Here is an 18,694-nt window from a genome sequence, read left to right on the forward strand (position 1 = left end):
TGACAAAACTGGCCAGTAGAACATTGTCAACTGGAAAGGTCGAACGAAATATACAGAAAGAAAAACGTACATGGAACAATACCGATGAAAGCAATGTTATAATGGAGTAAAATTGCGGAGTTGACGATGGTGGGTATATATTATCCTTACATATGCTAATCTTAGAGGGACTTCTATGACATACCACGAACTAATTTATGTGATATTTCATGGAAATGCAAGATGCATTGTAACGTTTTAGGCGCCCCCGCCCCGTGCTATAGCAGCGCCTCACTAGGTATCCCCGCCTCCTTTGCTGTCCACTACCAGTCCGCTTTAATCTGGCATCGTTTTTCCACACTGCTTGCACTGATGATGTCCTTCATTTCTCTCATCGAAGGGGGAGGGGAATAAGAGGCAAGGGGAGAAGGGATTAAACACATCCACCGAAAGAGAGAAATCGAGATACTTTGCGAAATGGACAAAAACGAGTAAGTACCAACAGGAGTGGGGGGCAATGTTATATACAGAACGATATTTTAACAATTGAAATGAGCGTGAAGTGACGGGTTGTTCTCTGGCAGGGGCTATAAAGTGTATTTTATCACGGTAAAGCCTTGGACAGTCGTTTAGACAGATTTTCATAGATCTTTCGTCTTTGGCTGCAAATGAGTCGGAGGAATGCACTGGCGTTCTTAAACTCGCAATCGGGGGGAATTATAAAATACACTTGGCGTTAAAAGGTCTAGTTACTGTTTTAGAAAACCTTTCTGTCTTGTCAATCGAATGTATTTTCTGTAAGAACGAACATAATTCCTACCCCCTTGTTTTTCTGGAACAATAAAATAGATGGCTACATCTTCTCGTGCAATTAAAGATAGTCTCTTTAATTAAATTGCCCATTTTCTAAACAGAGTAAATCTGTCAAATTGATGAAATATATGTGTACTTGCGATTGTTTTGTGGTGCGCATAATTTGCGGCATCTACTTATAAATATTGACCGGTGTCTGATACGTGCTTTGTTGTAATGACAAGACGACAGCTGTTAAAATGTGTTATAATGCATTCGAGTCTTTTGAATATCGTTTGATAGGCTGTTGCAAACCTTGCTTCTCAGTCATAAACGTTTGCTAAAACAATGATAAACCAAACGTCAGTAGATATTGATGCTATAAAATGTCACAGAAAATGAGTTATTTAAAATGATCATTTTATGGTTGTGACGATACTTGGTTGCTACACGAAACAATCACCATATGCAAAATCTACATATAGATTGTATAGCCTATAGACAACACAAACACCTTCGTGCTGGGTACTATGTGTATCCATATATGCGTTAAGGTAGTAGCTCGCCGGTTTACCAACGGATGACTGTAGACAGGACAGTTTAGTATTATCATAGTAGTAACAGTAGCTTTAGAAGTATTTTTATTTCACTGTATTTTGAGTCGAGCGGAGGTATCCTTCTTTGCCCCCACGAGACAGGCAGGTAGTGATGCGGCTCTGAGTAACGCGGAGCGATTTGCTCAGCGACAAAGAGATGCGATATTTGAGAGAAAGGAGAGAACAGTGAAACAGTGAAGGAAAAGCGCAGGTATTGAAGCGATGAAGGAAATCAAGCGTAAAGCCATTTAAGCTGTTTGTTTTTAATACAAACAAGCGCACTAACAAAGCGAGAAACGAACAGTAAAGACTCGTCTCCACTTCGGCGGATTAAAACCCGGGAGAAGCATGGAGAGGAAAAGGTGGGAGTGCTCGGCTCTCCCCAAGGGCTGGAAAAGGGAAGAAGTGACCAGAAAGTCGGGGTTGTCTGCGGGGAAAAGCGATGTCTATTATTTTAGGTACTGAGAGAGGAGAAGAGGGTGTTATTATGCAGATTTGTGGGCAGTTTGTATAGAAGGTCTGGACTGGATGCGAATCTGGGATATAGCTAGCTAGTTAGCAAGAGGAGGGGAAATTATAGCTTGCTAGCAAACGTTAGCTGGCCACGAAAGTTGGGGTGCTAGCTGGCTAACAACAAGTAGTACCTAGCTAGCTATCAAGTACGCAGTGTTGTGTCCACGTAAGTCTTCGTTTTTTGGTAGCTGTTTTTGGTAAGTTTGGTAAAACGAACAGTTTGAACGGAGGGGAACTGGCATTTGTAATTAAATATGATCACACATTCATAGACCCCCATGCACAGGAAACGACACGCGCTGTTCTTTTTTTTTTTAGCAGAAGCGAGGAAGAGGAGGAGGAGCAGAGGCGAGGAAGGGGGGAGGCGGGTCGTGTGTATAGTTTGTGGTACCGTATAATCTTGTTTATTTACCATGCTGTGCTGTGGTGCACGCACAAAAGCATGTAGTTAGCTAATTCGTTTGCTAACGAAATAGACCGCAGTAAAAAAAATGAGCCAAGTCCAGGGTTCAAGACTTCTGCATGCCGTATGCAAGCACGACGTTCTCATTGTATTGTGTCAACCATAAGAATTGTTCAAGGACTGCACGCGTCATTGTATCATAGCTGGCTAGATACATACAGTACCAGCTAACCCATTCAAATGAAACACTTTTTAATGTGAATAGCTGTTTTCCCATTTGTGGTTGCTTCGTTGAAGGGTAGCTAGCTTGATAACAATGATTTTGACAATTAAGTAAAGGTTGTTTACGACGCAGAGTGGGAGGGGTAACGACAGTTACTCGCCTTCCTGCTTTTTTTTTTTTTTTTTTTTTTACTTCGGATGGTCTTCGTCCGACAAGGATAAATTCCCCTTTTCTTATGGCTACAGTGTTGCTTGTTGAGTACAGCAAGAATTCACAAGTTTTGGTGTTCCGTCCCTAGACAGATTAGATCACAGCCTAGCAAGCTACACTAACTGTTGAGTGTCTGTAGCATGTCTGCATGTTCCACAGCAGTTCCATGATTAGTCCTCTGTTAAAGCACACAACGCCTCTGAATGTGTATCCTGTTTAGAGTGGTTATTAAATAGACTTTACCTAACACAATGTGCCTGATCTTCTCGACATATTAAATGGATCAAACTTATGTTGGACGCATTTTTGTGTTCCAGACATGTTTCAGTTTGGTCTCTGGATTAGATGGAAATTGTTGATAAAATGCAATCACAGTGAATTATTTAACATGGGTACATTGGAATAATTGCACTATGAAACAAAAGGATTGAGTATTAATGACTTGTTTTGGGTCCTTGATTAATTTGTTATAAGTCTCATGTAGAAAGGTTGGAGAACTGCTGGAATACAGTATGCATGCCTTGATGTTCATGCATTTTTTCCATGTCTGTCATTTACTACATTATTGAAGTGTGTGGAGGTTTGTCTGTGGCCCCTTGTTTAAGCTTTGCTTATCTGCTTTGATTTATTTTGCATGTTTGTGTTATGTGCTCTGTATGTACTGCACTGAGCCAGTGGTGGGTATAATGCAATGAAGTAATTGTGTCTTACTGAGTATGGTGCAACTGCCTTATGTTTGCTTCTTACCAGCCTCCCTTCAAGCCATCGAGCAACCCCCTCTTTCCAAAATGAAGAAAAAATGGTTGATCCTTGTAATGTGTGTAATTCTCCTTTGACTCCCCCAGCCCCACTGGAAAGAAGTTCCGGAGCAAACCTCAGCTGGCCCGTTACCTGGGCAACTCTATGGACCTGAGCTCCTTTGACTTTCGCACTGGGAAGATGCTGATGAGCAAACTGAACAAGAATCGACAGAGACTTCGCTATGACAACAACAATCAGAACAAGGTCTGGCAGCGTGGGCAGGTGAAGGGGTGGACGTTGAGTGGATCAGAACTTAAAAAAAAAGGAAACATACAAATGTAGAAAGGGGTTTTCTCTTTGTTTTTGATGGGGGGGGGGGGGGGGGGGGGGGCAGTTAATAAGGTCATCTTGGTTTGTTTCACAGTTCCCATGTAAAAGTGAAAAATATTGGTTTGCCAGCATTCACCTGTGTCAGGGAAGACCATCTCAAAAGATGTGGGTGTGAAATCTGAAGTCACTAACATATAGCTACTACTATAGCTTGCATTGCCATTTGCTGTAACTGGGTAGTTAGGTAAAAATAATTTACTGAAGAAGGTTTTAGATTGTGTGTCAAGATACTTTGTATTGTAAATCAATTGATGAATTATTCAGGAATTGCTTAACCAGCTAGCAAGCTGTGTTGCATAAATTTATATTGTAATGTTTCCATGAAGACAGCGATGCAGAAGTTTTGACACATCCTCAGATGCTACCATCAGCTTTACATGATGAGTATTATAAGTGGGCATATCTGTTTGAGAAATTTCTCCTTGGGCAGAAAATAGTTATTGCCACTGTCTTGTATTTGCTTTGGTACAGGGGGACAAGTAAAGCACATCAAAATGTACATTTGTGTACAATGTTTTTTACAAAATGATTGATAATTACTATAAATTACATTTGCCTTTAGCTGACTGTTCAAGCAACTTCAGAGAATGTGAAGCAGTTTCAGTCTAGGTTGAAATTACATTTTGCCTCCCTTGTTGAAATGGATTCTGCTTGCCTTTTAATGGTGCAGTCAAGATTTTATTGGATATCACACCTAAATGAAAGCTGTCTTGTAAGCTTAGGAACTAACTTTTCTGCTTATCATTCATTAAGTTTTTTTGCGGTTTATGTAGTTGTTAATGTGTACAAACAGTATTTGCCACACGTTCACTTAAGTGACATTCAGTCCTTTTTTGATTTGTGGTTGATGTTTTGAAAGAACATAGTATGAAGGGTACTGCAGCCAGTGGTTAATAGGAGTAATCAAGCAAGCATCTTTAGTTTTATCAAGCAGCTAACATGAAAGGGAATTATCAAAGCAACAAAGCCTAATTATCTTGCTGCTGTTTCTCTCTCCATGGCTATATAAACTATGCAATGTAAGATTGCAGCTAGCTTTCTGGCTAGCTAAAAGAGGCATAGTGTTAATGAAATAAGGCAGTACTATACCTCAATGTAGCTGGGCAGCTAAGCTAGCTAGGATGTTTTGTTAATTTTGCATGTGTGTCATCTGTTCTGAGGGTCTGTGACTGACCTGATCATGCTAAATATGGCAACCTTTGATTTGATCATGCATTTGGGGCAATATATGGTGTATGCATGTAAAAGAACACATGAATAGTGTAGTGGTGGCTGGATGAACAAACCCTCCTGGTCTTGGTTTACAACCCTATTGCAGTTGCATATCACTGTCTTTCCATTTCACTGGGATTTTATTTCCTGTTGCAGAACATCAACATGAAATCAGTAAACAAGGTCTTACACAGCCTTCTTACAAACAGGATTGGTATAGTTGGACTGTTGTCTGCCTAGTTTTGCTCAGAAAGGCGCTTGTCTGTCTAACATATTCAGGGGCCACTGAAACCATTCATAATTGTACAAAATGATGTAGATGTAGAAAATTTGGGCGAATAACAAATCGGAAACAAATTGCTTGGCTGTGCTCACACAAACTTCTTTCTATGAATCTGGCATCGAATAAAATGACTAGTGCCACCAGTATGATAATTGTGGCTGGATTGTGCTCCTGACCTGCGTCTCTTTATCTACTGAAGGGAAAGCCAGACCTGAACACATCACTACCAGTCCGACAGACTGCTTCTATCTTCAAACAGCCTGTCACCAAGGTTACCAATCACCCCAGCAATAAAGTCAAGACAGACCCTCAGAAAGCCATTGACCAGCCCAGACAGGTAAAGTCTCATCTTGCATATTGCCTTGTGTTCACACAAAATTCATACAGTTGAGTAGTTTAAACTGCCTTTTACACACGTGTTTATTTAGCTATGTGAGATTTCTTTTCTCTGAGGTCTCAAGTTCTTTTGTTGTATCACAGGGACAAATGTAATTCCAGTAGTAGTTTCATAAGGAGTGTAAGGGGCCGTGTCATATTGTCAGCCTGGTAGACTGGTATTAATATAGGTGTCTGTGAGCTGCTATATGATCTTTTTGCCTAATGCTACACCAGCTGTTTTGCCACTTAGCGGTTGCTTGTAGAGCATGTTAGCACCATCTGTGGCTATAATTTTCCTTTGCATTCTCAGCTCTTCTGGGAGAAGAAGCTGAGTGGTCTGAATGCTTTTGACATTGCGGAGGAGCTGGTGAAGACCATGGACCTGCCGAAGGGCCTGCAAGGTGAGAACCGGGTGGAGTGCTGTTGGGCTGGAAGTCTTGTCCTTTGTTTCTTGTCTCTTGCTATCTCTCATCTTTCACGGGTCAAATAGGCTCACAGGCATTTCCCACTCCTTCCATTGACTGTTGTTGAGTTTGTTCAATATGCCTAATAAGCTAAGTAGGTCTTCATAAGTGGATATGTGTGTCGTAGTCCAAAAATAAATTGGATTGGTGCACACTCAAACCAAGACAGCAGTGAGCTTTTGTAGTTCCTTTTGGTCCCCGTCTTCAGATGTGATTGGAATGTGATGCCTTGTCTTCCCTGCCAGGAGTTGGTCCTGGATGTACTGACAAGACGCTCTTGTCAGCCATTGCGAGTGCCCTTCACACCAGCGCTGCCCCCATCACTGGCCAGCTGTCTGCTGCTGTTGAAAAGAACCCAGGAGTCTGGCTCAACACCTCGCAGCCACTTTGCAAGGCCTTCATAGTCACAGATGAGGACATCAGGTACAGAACTGTGCCGTTGGCTCACGTGGAACAGACACACATAGGCACATGCAGAAAATTGATTCATGATGTGGAAGTCACAACTGAATGGTTCCTTCAGTATTTCATATTACTCTGTAAAAACCTCCTTTAGCAACTGTAGTAATTTTTTTTCAATCATAGCTGAATGTTATGATTTGACCTTTACAAGGGGTTTATGCTTTCAGAATAAATTGCAGTAAATGCATTCAGTCTCTTGCATGTAATCCATTAGATTTACTTAAGCATATTAGAAACCTATTAAGTAAAACTTAGTTCATCACTGAGCTGTGCATTAAAGCCTGTCTTAATACATGATTCCTTAGAGTGACATGCTCATGATGTTTGTTATGTTAAAGATGTGATTTCCTCAACATTCTAATCAACAGAGTAGTGTAGCAAAGACACACTCCCCTTCTGGTAAATTTTCCCACTGTTTAAAAGTACTGTGTTATGACTTCAAATTTGATCAATAATAAATATTATATTACAGTATTTATTTATTGTGGGTCACAACTGCACCTTTGCCTGGCCTTCTGTTTCACTTGTGTTGCCACTTCTCCCAGATACACTTTAGTGATGCAAAATGCAGAGCCGTCTAAGTATGCTTGGCAATGTATGACTGGATCTTGCTAAAGCTTGCTTCTTGGAAGTTGGCTTGGAAATAAGAGTTGCAAAGACACAGTTTAATGAGCAAGGACATTTATTTTTTCTAGCAACATTTAGTGTTAAACATGATGCCATGCCAGACTGGAAATATTCAATGGGAGGCTGTGCTTAGTTGGTTGGGTGGCTGAATAACTACTTGCTTAAATTGACCTGAGTAGAAACTTGGATGATACTGTTTAGAAAACTGCATAAATATCTATAAAAGGAGAAATCTGGTCAAAAATGTTTTAGATGTCAGGTTTTCACATGCACAATTGAGCATTCCAAATTGGACTTTTCATAAGCCTGCAATCCCTCATACATTCCATTTCTTGTTTGCACAATTCATCTTCAGTTATATCCATCCATGTTCAGAATGCATTCTTGTAAATTGTCAATAGTGTTGACAGTTGCCATCTTGTTGCTATAAATCATATCAGTACCCCACCTACAACGCTATTTTCTCTGACACAATAATTAGTTATTTACATAGTATTTAGTAAACTTCACAGCCCCCAACACTTATTCTGTATCTACAGCCTTACTGCAATGTGGCTACCTTGTATGAGTATTCTCCAGTCATTGTGATTCATGTTTTATCTTGTTCATACTCCCGATTTTCTGATGTACAGATCTTGATATTTTTTAAATCTTAGGTTTTTAGGCAGCTGAGTTCTGCAGATATGTGGGCAAAGTTGTTGCGCATATGCTTTCTTTTTGTGAATCTAACTTGTTTGAATGGAGTTCCATTTAACTCTCATGAATATTTTTCAATGAAAGTGATAATTCAGATGATTGTATGCATGATTTTCACATGGTGGGATGGCTAATAAAGGAAAGATAAAATGAAGAAATCAACATAGTTTTGTTGTGGCCAGTCAGTGACAAAATACAGTAAGCAAATGGACTTTTTTTTTTTGTTTCTGAAATTAGGAAGCAGGAGGAGCTGGTTTACAGCGTGCGAAAGAGACTGGAGGAGGCCCTGATGGCTGACATGTTGGCTCATGTGGAGGAGGCGTCCAGTGATGGGGACACGAAGGAGGAAGGGAATGACAACGATGATATGGAGGCAGTATAGCAAAGGTAAAGAAGAGAGCAGAGGCATACTGGGGAGATCTGAGGGAAAGTATCAGGACTGGGCTTCTCTAGGAGGGCTTAGTTGATTCAGTTTGACAAGAAACATGACTTGCCGCAGTATGACTTGTCATAGGAAGGATAAAGAAAACTAAAGTGTCACATACATTTTTAGAAGTAGGATAACGCTTTTCTGTTTTCACAGCTGAGCCCATGCTACCAAGTCTGGTAGACCTAATTAAGAGTGTAGTAATCAACTACCACAAAGTCTGCATGTAACAGCAGATGGAATTCTTACAAGTGAATCTTAAATCTGTTCATCTTAAACTACAGTGCACCCCTCTTCAGATTCAGCACAGAGGCTACTTCGTTTTCCATGTAAGGTCACGTTAATATATGTTGCCACAGTCTGAATTACCCTGCTGTTTGTGCTCAGAATCCTGGGGCAAAACTAAAAACAGAGTAGATTGGAAGTATTTGAATTCTAGCCATCTCCTGGAGAAGGGGATTTTCAAACAAATTCTGTAGCAGATTCCACCTGGGTAGGAAGTACTGTTGTCCACACTCCCAACAACTGGCAGAGATACACATATGAAATTCTCCAATAAATCAGTTTAGAGGAAAATGTGGCTGCTTACCACACCCCATTTGTTCCACTTTCCTCTCACATAAATTTTACCATTACAGTAACCGTTGTTATTGTTAATGGTATGTCCTGGAAAAAAATTGTGGGAGTCTTTGCTAAGGTAGATTATTTTAGATACTTTTCAACATACGAGTGAAAGGTACATGAATATTTGTAACTGTATTCTAATTAACTATTTTATAGTCCCCAACATGTAGTGCTGGCTGTGCAGAGCTGTCACGTGAGCCAAGAACATCATGCTGGCCCACAGGCATGAAAAAGAGCATGCTCAAAGCATGATATTCCTGTTTTTTTTTTCCCCCAGGGGACTGGGGGAGGGGGGTGGCTGTCCCAAAACAAGAAAGCTAATGGCTACAAGCAAACACATGATTCTGAGTGACATGTTAACACAGAGGAAACCTTGTTCCAATGTTGAAACTGTCACAAATCTCAAGGGCAGATGGCTTTTAACTGGGGTAAAGCCTAATGAATTTCTCACCCTTGAGTGGCTCACCAGAAGATGATAGTTTGGAATTCAAATGCTGTTTATGTAAGCACTCAGGTGAAAGTTATTTCAAATTACCCGTTTTATACGTTGCATAGTTTTTATTTGTTGTATAGTTATGTTTCCTAGCTGATAGTTTCCTGGCTTAAAAACCACCAACCTTTGTTAATGCTGCCTGGTGATCAGCTTGTATTTCCAGTTCTTTAACCAAGGCAGCATTATAATAATCAGAAACTGCTCATAACCTGGTGTGTTCTGTCCTGCAGGGCCTGGGGCACTGTAGAGCAGCCTGGAACATGGGAGTCTCCACAGGACCCTGACCAGGACCCTTTTACTAACCCAACAAAAAAACTGCCTCCCCTGTCCTCTGTCCTGCATTCTCCCTGGCGGACTCAGCCTCACCCCTCAGCCCTGCCCAGGCACAGCTTGAGAACTTCTGGCTTCACTGCTAGGAAAGACACTGGCTTACAATCCTGAATCAAATTGATTAGTTAAAAAAAAAAAAAGAGCAATCTTTTTCCTAAAAAAAAAATTACATTTTAAGGTGTAAAGAAGTAGGAGAAAAGTTACAGTAAGTTTGCAAATTCATCAGTGTTTCCTTTTAATTGTTTAATTGTATTTTATACACATCTACTTTTATGGACTATTATGGAGGGTGTGACAGACATGGGGGGCTTTTAGTTTTCTTAAACTCCATCTCTATTACATGTATCAATTCCTATACTTTGATGCAAGGAAAAAAAGAGAAGTATAAATGATAAAACTGCCAAGACAGTATGGTAATTTGAAGTAAGAGCTATGCACACAAAGCCCCCCCCCCAGTCCATCAGTTGCACATCCTTGTTTCTCTTCAGGTTAACTAAGAGATTGGAAACCCCTGGAGTAACCATTAGACTGGATTTGTGTGGTGCTTAAACTGAGAAGGGCTTTGATGATGTATGAGAGGGAACAAGATGGGTGTGGAGATATATTGTGCCACTCAATCTTTTAGCAATCTTTTAATCTTAAATTAATGGAGATAGATGGCTTTGTAATAGCCTGGTACAAGTTCAATCATGTTGGAAATGCCTGTTTTTTATGACTAATTTTACAATTCCATTACTCTGGTATATGCTCCAATTCAGTGGTTTGCCTGGTATTATCCAAAGAAAAAGTCAAGTAATTCTGGGAAGGATTGTTTTGCAATACCAGAATGTTACATAAATTGTTCTTCAGTATTGCTTTCACGTTCTCAGTTCCTGTCCAGCTCTCCTTAGCTGCTACGTAACCATGCTGCACCATTTATTTCTGTAATTATTTCTGTGGTCCCTTGACAGTCATTATGGTATGATCGTAACAAGGTTATGACTTTGCTGGATTGCTTTACAGTAATGAGCCGATCATAACTTATTCAGATGGGTATGAAATTACCCAAATTGCGTAGGGCTACGCAGTGTTGTATAACTTGTAACAGTTACTTTGTTCATAGAAAGGTGCTACCTGGAGCTCAGTGTTTCCGGTTCAATGATATTCCTTAATAGATCTGTCGATGTCCTAAGTTCAGTAAACACTTGCTAAAAATGATCATAAACTTTATTAATGTTATTACCAGTGCTGCTTACACCACCAGATCTATAGTGCAGTAAGTGGTGCAAGGTGTTGATGCCACATACTTTAGTATGTTTAATGGTTTATGTCATAATGAAAATTTCAGATGTTCCCACAGTGAAGTGACAACATGCAGACACGCTTAACACAGATTTATCCACTAAATTAGTGAATCACATAACTCCTCCTTTACCTTTGATGAGAATGACATTGCAAGGGTGAGTTTATTTTAACTGAAATTCTGCACAGTTTCACGCAAAAACTTTATCATGTGAAGATACTAACCTGATACTTTGAAGGTCAACAGGTGATATCGATGTCATTTTGATTTGAGTCCTTGCAAGAAGGAGTGTGCAGAAAGTTTACTTAAATTGAAAGCCATTGTTTCTGAAGTGTGCCTGCAAATAAATTCAACTAGGAGTGTAACTGCAGTCCATCTGATTTGATATCACTGTAGAAAATGTAAAACAAGCAACATGTTTGGTTCTTGTCCCACATAAGCAGACCAATTCGTATTTTGTAAAATTTAAATGGTGACTGATTAAAATGTCTGTATAACTTCAGAACATGTTTTCTGAATCTTGTGTGTTTTGTTCTTCAGGGGATTATGTCTTTACATAACATCTTTAATTGTTAACTCATAACATTTCAAATTTAAACAGTTTCTTGATTTGACTGTTAGAACTGTTTCTCAGCCCAATCCATTGGACCAACTGTATGCCCATTTTGTTCAGACTGACCTCTCAACATAGTCTGATTAAGATATGCATTGAATACTGTCTAATGTCTGCAGTTACTGTTAGAAATTATTTGTGAAAACCCTTTTTGCATTTATCAAAAGAAATTAGGTACCCCATGAAAATTTTAAGGGCAGTTTCCTCTCTTGAGCTTCATTTAATTAATTTTTGTTCTACGCTTTAATTAATTGGGTTCACCTATTTGTTTCAGGGACAGACATGACCAGAAAGTACTTGAATGTCTTAACATGGGTTCTTGGAGTTAGGGCTGAGAAACTTCCATTAAGTGCCCTGTTTCCATTTGTTGATGGATAAAGGGATCTTCCTTTTAAGGTTGAAATCATTGGCAAACAAATACGGGCTGTTGTGTTTAGTAATCTATAATGAAAAATATAACGAAAGTGACCTATAAATGATAGTGACCTATGATGATAATATAGTGACCTATAATGAAAAATAGACACCTGGGGTATACTGCCTGTGTTTTCACTTGTTATTTGGTGCTTTCACCAATTAACTAGTTTGTATGGGACAATGTCAAGAACTGGTACCTGTAGAAGACATGTGTCCTGTAGGAAACTAGCAGTAGCGACACAGGAGACCCCTCTTCGAGTGGGATGTTTCCAGTTGAAGATTAATGCATTTGAATTTACAGTACAAATTACTAGTGTACCAAAATCACAAACGCACCCAGTCCGTTTCCAGAGGCATCACACCTCAGTGGGGGCCTCATCAACCATACCGAGGTGCAATTGCGTCACTGTTAAGGTTTCACATACTACAAACGAGCCGAATTTCCAGTTAGAGCCAAACGAAGTAGTGAGTGTGCGTCCATATATAGTACATTGTGCCCCTCGTACATTTGTAAGTCAATCAGTTGCGAAATTGAGGCGCGAAAGAATTTACTCATTTGCAGTGCTGAAGGGAGAACCAAGCTGTACATTGTGATAATTGTGCATTGGCTTTTTTTCCTTTTAGCGGCGTTCATAGTAGCATACTACATGCAATACCCTCATTGCAGCGTATAGTTAACTTTATCCGGCGAGCTGCCATCTGAAATGCATCCTATAACTGTTTAACCCGTACATCCTGGACTATTGCGTTGTGGCCGACATTCAGTATTCGATTTACGAAAGAACAGACATATGTAGACAAACTATAAACAAGTAAAGTACAGTATATTCCCCTCGATTGAAGTCTTATGCCTCCTACTAGCTACATGGCCTTTGAACCTATTGTTATGTCGCGGGTGACGTCAGTGCTGTGTGCAGGGGTACAGGCAAAACGGTGTGCGCCTGCCGAGACAAAGACGGTGGACTGGAGATAGGTTAGAAAACGGGCAAATTGATTGGGAGGTGGGTGTACGGTCATAAATTGAGGTTAGAGCTACACAAAAGTGTCTTGGCGAGGGGGGCAAGTCGTACAAGCTGTTTCACGATTATCCCATTTTACCCTTGCTATTCTAGCTAGGTACCTTTTCCCCAACATCCCTAAATTAACTGTTTGAACGCTAGCTAGCCACCTAACGTTAGCACTGCACATACCGCATCCCAGATTTTAAGAAACAAGAGGGATGCGTTTGGTGGCTAAGAAGTGAGCTAGCCAACAAGTTAAGCAAGACAGCGTTAGCTAGGTTAGTTCGTGACAGTGGCAGAACATAACGTTACATTTTTAATGAAAGCGAATGAAGATGTATGGCTAACTAGCTAGACTAAATATGTTAGCATGGTTAACCACTATCTTTTTGAATTGATAAAAACGCGCAAGATAGTTAGCTAGTTGTTGACTGCGTTATTTTTCCTAGGTAATGGCTATGACAACGTGACAACTAGTTAGCTACCGTTAGCTAGTTCGGAGTTCGGGAAAGAGAAATTGACTGCTATAATAGTTATATTAAAAATCGAGTTTACATTATTGTCGCGTTCCTTCTTGTCATGGGGAGTAGGAGGAAAGCTTTATCTCATCTATCACTAGAGCTAGCTAAACTGATACGATAACAAGGAGCAACACCTGAGTCTCTAACGCAAAGTATAGAAAGGGTTGAATGTGAATAAAATAGAGGAGGGACCCAAGTGAACTAGCAAACGGTGTACCTGGAGGTAGAACCAGATAAACGCCAGGGAAAACTACTTTGGTTTTGCTAACGTTATTTCCCTGTGCCAGATTGTGAACGTGCGTTGTACCGAACATTTTACAAAAAACGTTTATAGTCTTGAGGGAGGATTATCACAATTGCGTCCAAAGCCGAATGATCAATCTCAGGGACTTTGCCTAGCCCCCTGCTCCATCTAGAGTCAGCTATCTAATGGATAATGAGATGGTGGTGAGCAACCAGCAAGCTGGGGTGGTTCTGCCCAGGATAATGGAGTCAGAGTCCCGGGACGATGAGCACCAGGAGACGCTCAGCTTCGCTTTAGACCAGTTATCTCTCATGGCTGTTGAGAAGTCGGACTGTGGCGCCGGAGGAGGGCTGGTCGACTCCCTTGACACCCCGGACTCTAATTCCGATGCATGCAACGGAGTGGGAAGCTTCATCGGGTTACAGATGCTGGAACACCCCAGTGGCTCAGCCGCATCCCCAGCTTCTTGTTCCCCACCCTCGGAGTACTACAGCGCGGGTGGAATCCACATGACCGGCCCGCACACTCACTCTGTACTCGGCGAGCCGAGCTCCGTGCTCTGCAGTCGAAAGAGGAGCGTTAACATGACGGAATGTGTGCCAGTCCCGAGTTCGGAGCATGTTGCAGAAATCGTGGGAAGGCAAGGTGAGATACAGCGAGCCCTAAATGTGGCTTGCTCGCTAACATAGTCAGATAGTTACACATACTACTCAATAGTCGCACAATTTCAGTGTGACAAACCAATGAGGTTTATAACGAAATAGGTAAACCTCTACTGGCGAACTTAACGAACGAACTTGGGCCCTAACGTTACTTGAATCGAGTACATTTAATTTAGCTAGTGTAGCTAACATTAGCTGGCAACAGATTGGTGTAAGGTCATGTAACTTTCCGCATGGAAAGTGCTGTAGCTAACTAGCTAATTATGTACGCTTGGCCGCATATGCTATATTACTATTTTGGCCGCTGAGTTAGCTAGTGACAATAGCTGGCTAGTTAGCGAACTCACACAGAAAAGTAGCTGCCTGCTGTGTTGCATGATTTTAGCCAGCCAACGGAGCATTAAAACACATAAGAAAGCTCTTTGCTACATACAGTGACTGGCAATGGCCACGCGTATACAATTTCATTAGCCAAATAGCAGACGGGTGGATATAAATGTTTAATTCAACAAAAGCTACCTTCACTACATTTACACGGAACGGTAGCTAACCAGTAGCTTTTAGTTAGTTACATTGTTGCCACCTGTCAGTTAAAACATGGGTAGCTGGTTAGGTAAATTAACCAACTAATCGGAATAAGAAGGGCACCTTTCTTTGTTTGCATACTAGTCTGCAAATATTGCTATTGCGGCTGGGTGGGACTGTCTTGCGGCGTTTTAAGTTCGAATGCTACATTCACCGTGGCCTAGTAGGATGTGGATTTATCCTGTGCATAATTTGTCAAGCGGCGTGTATTTCATAGAGGCACGCTAATTCGACGAACCAGTTGTGTTATTTCACCGTATTAAATCATATTGCTACATTTTTCCACATCTGTTTTAAATTAGGGTGGTTAGCTGACATGGTAAAGACAGAGGGGGAGGGGCATAGACACAGACAAAGCGACAGATTGTTATAGTCTGGACATGTCTAAACACCACCAATTGTACCAAGTAAAGGAAAGAGAAGCTTGCCAGATGGTCTGATTTGGCGCAGACATAATTGAGAGCAGAACTTTATTACATGCAAGTTTCGTTGTGCGTAAAATATATTTAAATAGCGCAAATACCGGACTATGTATAGTCTGGAAAAACCTCAGCGAGGCACTGGTAGAGTAAGATAGGTATACGGGTGTGTGGTGTTTTCTGTCCAAGTCGGGAATTATTTAATTGGAGTGGGGATCGGTGAATGGGTAGCTGAATATTTTACAAATTAATATGAACCAATAAAACGGGTTTGACTCGAACCGGCACGTCCATATTGCTAGTATGCTGTTACTGCTTGGTCCCCTTTGTTTGAAAATACCATGCTGTCTCTGACGATGACATCACAGCCGGCTTACTCTATTGGTTATTTGACAAGCCCCGTCCTAATTTAAAGGGACAGTACAAATAATCCAGAGCAGTTGATAAAGACAGCAACTCGCAGGAAAGGGATGGGATAAGGATATTATCTTCACAAAGTAATCGTCACTTCTATATTTTTATGTTTGTTTTCTTTTTTTGTTTGTTTGTTTGTTTTATGTATGTTTCCTTGTCATTAAGATGACAGTATATAGATTGAAAATATCAACTGTCGTTTTATGTAATTTGTGCCCCCTTCTGTCCAGGTTGTAAGATTAAGGCTCTGCGTGCCAAGACTAACACCTACATCAAGACCCCAGTAAGAGGAGAAGAGCCGGTGTTCATTGTGACGGGGCGTCATGAGGATGTGGAGATGGCCAAACGAGAGATCCTGTCTGCAGCAGAGCATTTCTCAATGATCCGTGCATCACGCTGCAAGGCAGGGGCGGTGGCAGGGGCCGGGGGAGCCCTCCCAGGGCCCCCGCACCTGCCCGGGCAGACAACCATACAGGTGCGTGTGCCCTATCGGGTGGTAGGTCTAGTGGTCGGGCCCAAAGGTGCTACAATAAAGCGCATCCAACAGCAGACGCATACGTACATCGTGACGCCAAGCCGCGACAAGGACCCGGTGTTCGAAGTGACTGGGATGCCGGAGAATGTGGATCGAGCTCGGGAGGAGATTGAGACCCATATCACCCTGCGCACTGGGGCCTTTGTCGACTTGCAGGGCGACAGTGACTTCCATAGCAATGGCACAGATGTCAGCCTGGAAAGCCTGGCCACACTGGGCATGGGGGGTGTGCTGTGGTCCAGGTCCAGCCATCCAGCTCCACCGCCACCCCCGCCTCTCCCTCTGTCCCTGTACCACCCCAGCAGGAAGGTGACGTCAGCCTCCTTCCACAACGGCGGGCTACGTTCGGGGCCCCCGGAGAACAGCAATCCCGGCAGTCCCTTCAGCACGGGAACTGCTGGAGGTGGGTTCGCCTGTGGCAGAGACCCTGTGCAAGGTCTCCCTGCCCCAGCTGCAGAGGAGCTGGGGTTCGAGCTCAGCGCTGCCAACATCTGGGGGCCACTTGTAAAGGCACAGCATCGGCGCAACAGCAACAGCCGGAGCGGAGGCGCGGTCACGCCACGGGCATCGCCCACCCTGCTGCCTGACCCTGCCGGCGTGGAGCACACTCTGGCCCTTTCCTGGCTGCATGCGGGCAGTACCTCCTTCTCCAGAGGCAGCGGCAGCAGCAGCAGCGGGGGCAGCACCACTGGTTATTCCTCGTCCTGCTCTGCCTCCTCCCTCCCCGGGGGCTCCCCCACAGAGTCAGAGGGCGGGGGTAGCACAGGGGGGCTGCTGGGCCGCTTTAAGGCAGATGCCCTGGCCGGAGGGATGGCGGCGGGCGCCAGGGACTGCTACGTGTGCTTTGAGAGCGAGGTGACGGCAGCCCTGGTGCCCTGTGGCCACAACCTCTTCTGCATGGACTGCGCTGGTCAGATCTGCCAATCAGCTGAGCCCGAGTGCCCCGTGTGCCACACCCCTGCCACCCAGTGTATCCGCATCTTCTCCTAATAACCATGCAGAGGTGTGGCGGGGTTTAAGGGGCGGGAGGGTGTATGTACTACAGAAAACAACTCAATTTAATAGAATGACAGCTGCAGTGCATTTATGGACACCAACAAGCTGCCTTCATCAGAATTACAATAACCGTATTAGCCATGACACTAATGTTAACCATTATGACAATTATAGTGATAACAAGCAATGACAATGGAAGCAACTAATGTTGCAGACCGCCAAGATTATTCTTTGGATCTGAGAAACTCATACTCTGAAATACTACAGATAGGGTTTTGGTTAAGGTATCCTGGGAAAGAAGTCAGTGTCTTATCTGTATACCCAAGTTAGTGATCTTATCAGGTGCATTTGGCTTGGTTGTTTATTTGTGCATATGTTCTTTTTTATTCTGAAAGCAGATTTCTGCTTTCTTTGACACAGGAATTCTTTTGAGACTTGTTGCTTTGAAATATTTACTACAAAGCTACAAACATTCAGTGCACTTTCTAATGCTTTTTTTTTTATAAAACAAAGAATATCAATAATTCTCAAGTGGCATGAGTGGGGTCAGATTTTTTGGTTACATATTTTTAAAATAAATTTTACCCTGTACAGATTGTTTGCATTTTCACATTTGGGGCACTATTGTGTGGATGCTAGGAGAATCACTGGCTTCTCCAAAGAGAACTCTGTGGAAAGGGACATGCATATGTTTTGAAAAGTACATCAGCTTGATTCATTTTACATCAGCCTGATGTCTGTAAAGGCCTAGTGTGCTGTCCCAGTGCAAGCATCTCAATAATCATCCTGTTTGTTTCTGGTTTTCTATGTATGTGTTTATATTTATGTTTTTGTAGGGACAATGTTGAACTAAAACATGAGCTATAAAAGTAACAAGTCAGACCAAAGCATTTACAGTAAATTTTGTGCTGGAAGAGAACATTCTGGAAATTTAAATAGACATGTGTTACAGGTGCACCAACAGAGGTTTTCAGGGCCAGTATCGATAGCTGATGTTCTTCCGGTCATATCTGCCTAACTCTAATGCCCATATTTCTGAAAGCTTTTTCTTGTGTACGTTCTGGGAAATTTAAAATCTTTGCATAGCTGTCATGTCCTTTCCAGTAACACTGGAATGCAAGAAAGATATAAACTATGAACTTTTTGAGGGACGATTGAAAAC

The 18,694-nt window shown here is 42.0% G+C and overlaps 2 protein-coding genes across 8 annotated transcripts; both read left to right on the plus strand.

The window, feature by feature from the left end:
- Positions 1-311: 311 nt before the first annotated feature.
- Positions 312-11,596, plus strand: mbd3b (methyl-CpG binding domain protein 3b). Of its 7 annotated transcripts, none has more exons than XM_036522201.1 (8): positions 312-470; positions 2,199-2,267; positions 3,562-3,721; positions 5,542-5,679; positions 6,031-6,121; positions 6,430-6,607; positions 8,207-8,356; positions 9,744-11,596. In XM_036522201.1, the coding sequence occupies exons 1-7, from the start codon at positions 457-459 to the stop codon at positions 8,349-8,351; spliced, it is 795 nt and encodes a 264-aa protein (XP_036378094.1). In that variant the 5' UTR covers positions 312-456; the 3' UTR covers positions 8,352-8,356; positions 9,744-11,596. The 7 variants fall into 7 exon arrangements, with proteins under 7 accessions (XP_036378094.1, XP_036378097.1, XP_036378100.1 ...); XM_036522204.1 differs by having other exon boundaries at positions 2,202-2,267; XM_036522202.1 differs by lacking the exon at positions 312-470 and adding an exon at positions 1,510-1,729.
- A 2,369-nt stretch (positions 11,597-13,965) lies between these two features.
- On the plus strand, positions 13,966-17,526 carry LOC118773699 (RNA-binding protein MEX3B-like). The gene is made up of 2 exons (XM_036522745.1): positions 13,966-14,566; positions 16,232-17,526. Exons 1-2 carry the CDS (start codon positions 14,107-14,109, stop codon positions 17,524-17,526), a joined length of 1,755 nt encoding a protein of 584 aa, XP_036378638.1. The 5' UTR covers positions 13,966-14,106.
- The last annotated feature ends 1,168 nt before the right edge of the window (positions 17,527-18,694 follow it).

This window comes from Megalops cyprinoides, chromosome 2, assembly GCF_013368585.1.
Source record: "Megalops cyprinoides isolate fMegCyp1 chromosome 2, fMegCyp1.pri, whole genome shotgun sequence".
In the NCBI taxonomy this organism is placed as follows: domain Eukaryota; kingdom Metazoa; phylum Chordata; class Actinopteri; order Elopiformes; family Megalopidae; genus Megalops; species Megalops cyprinoides.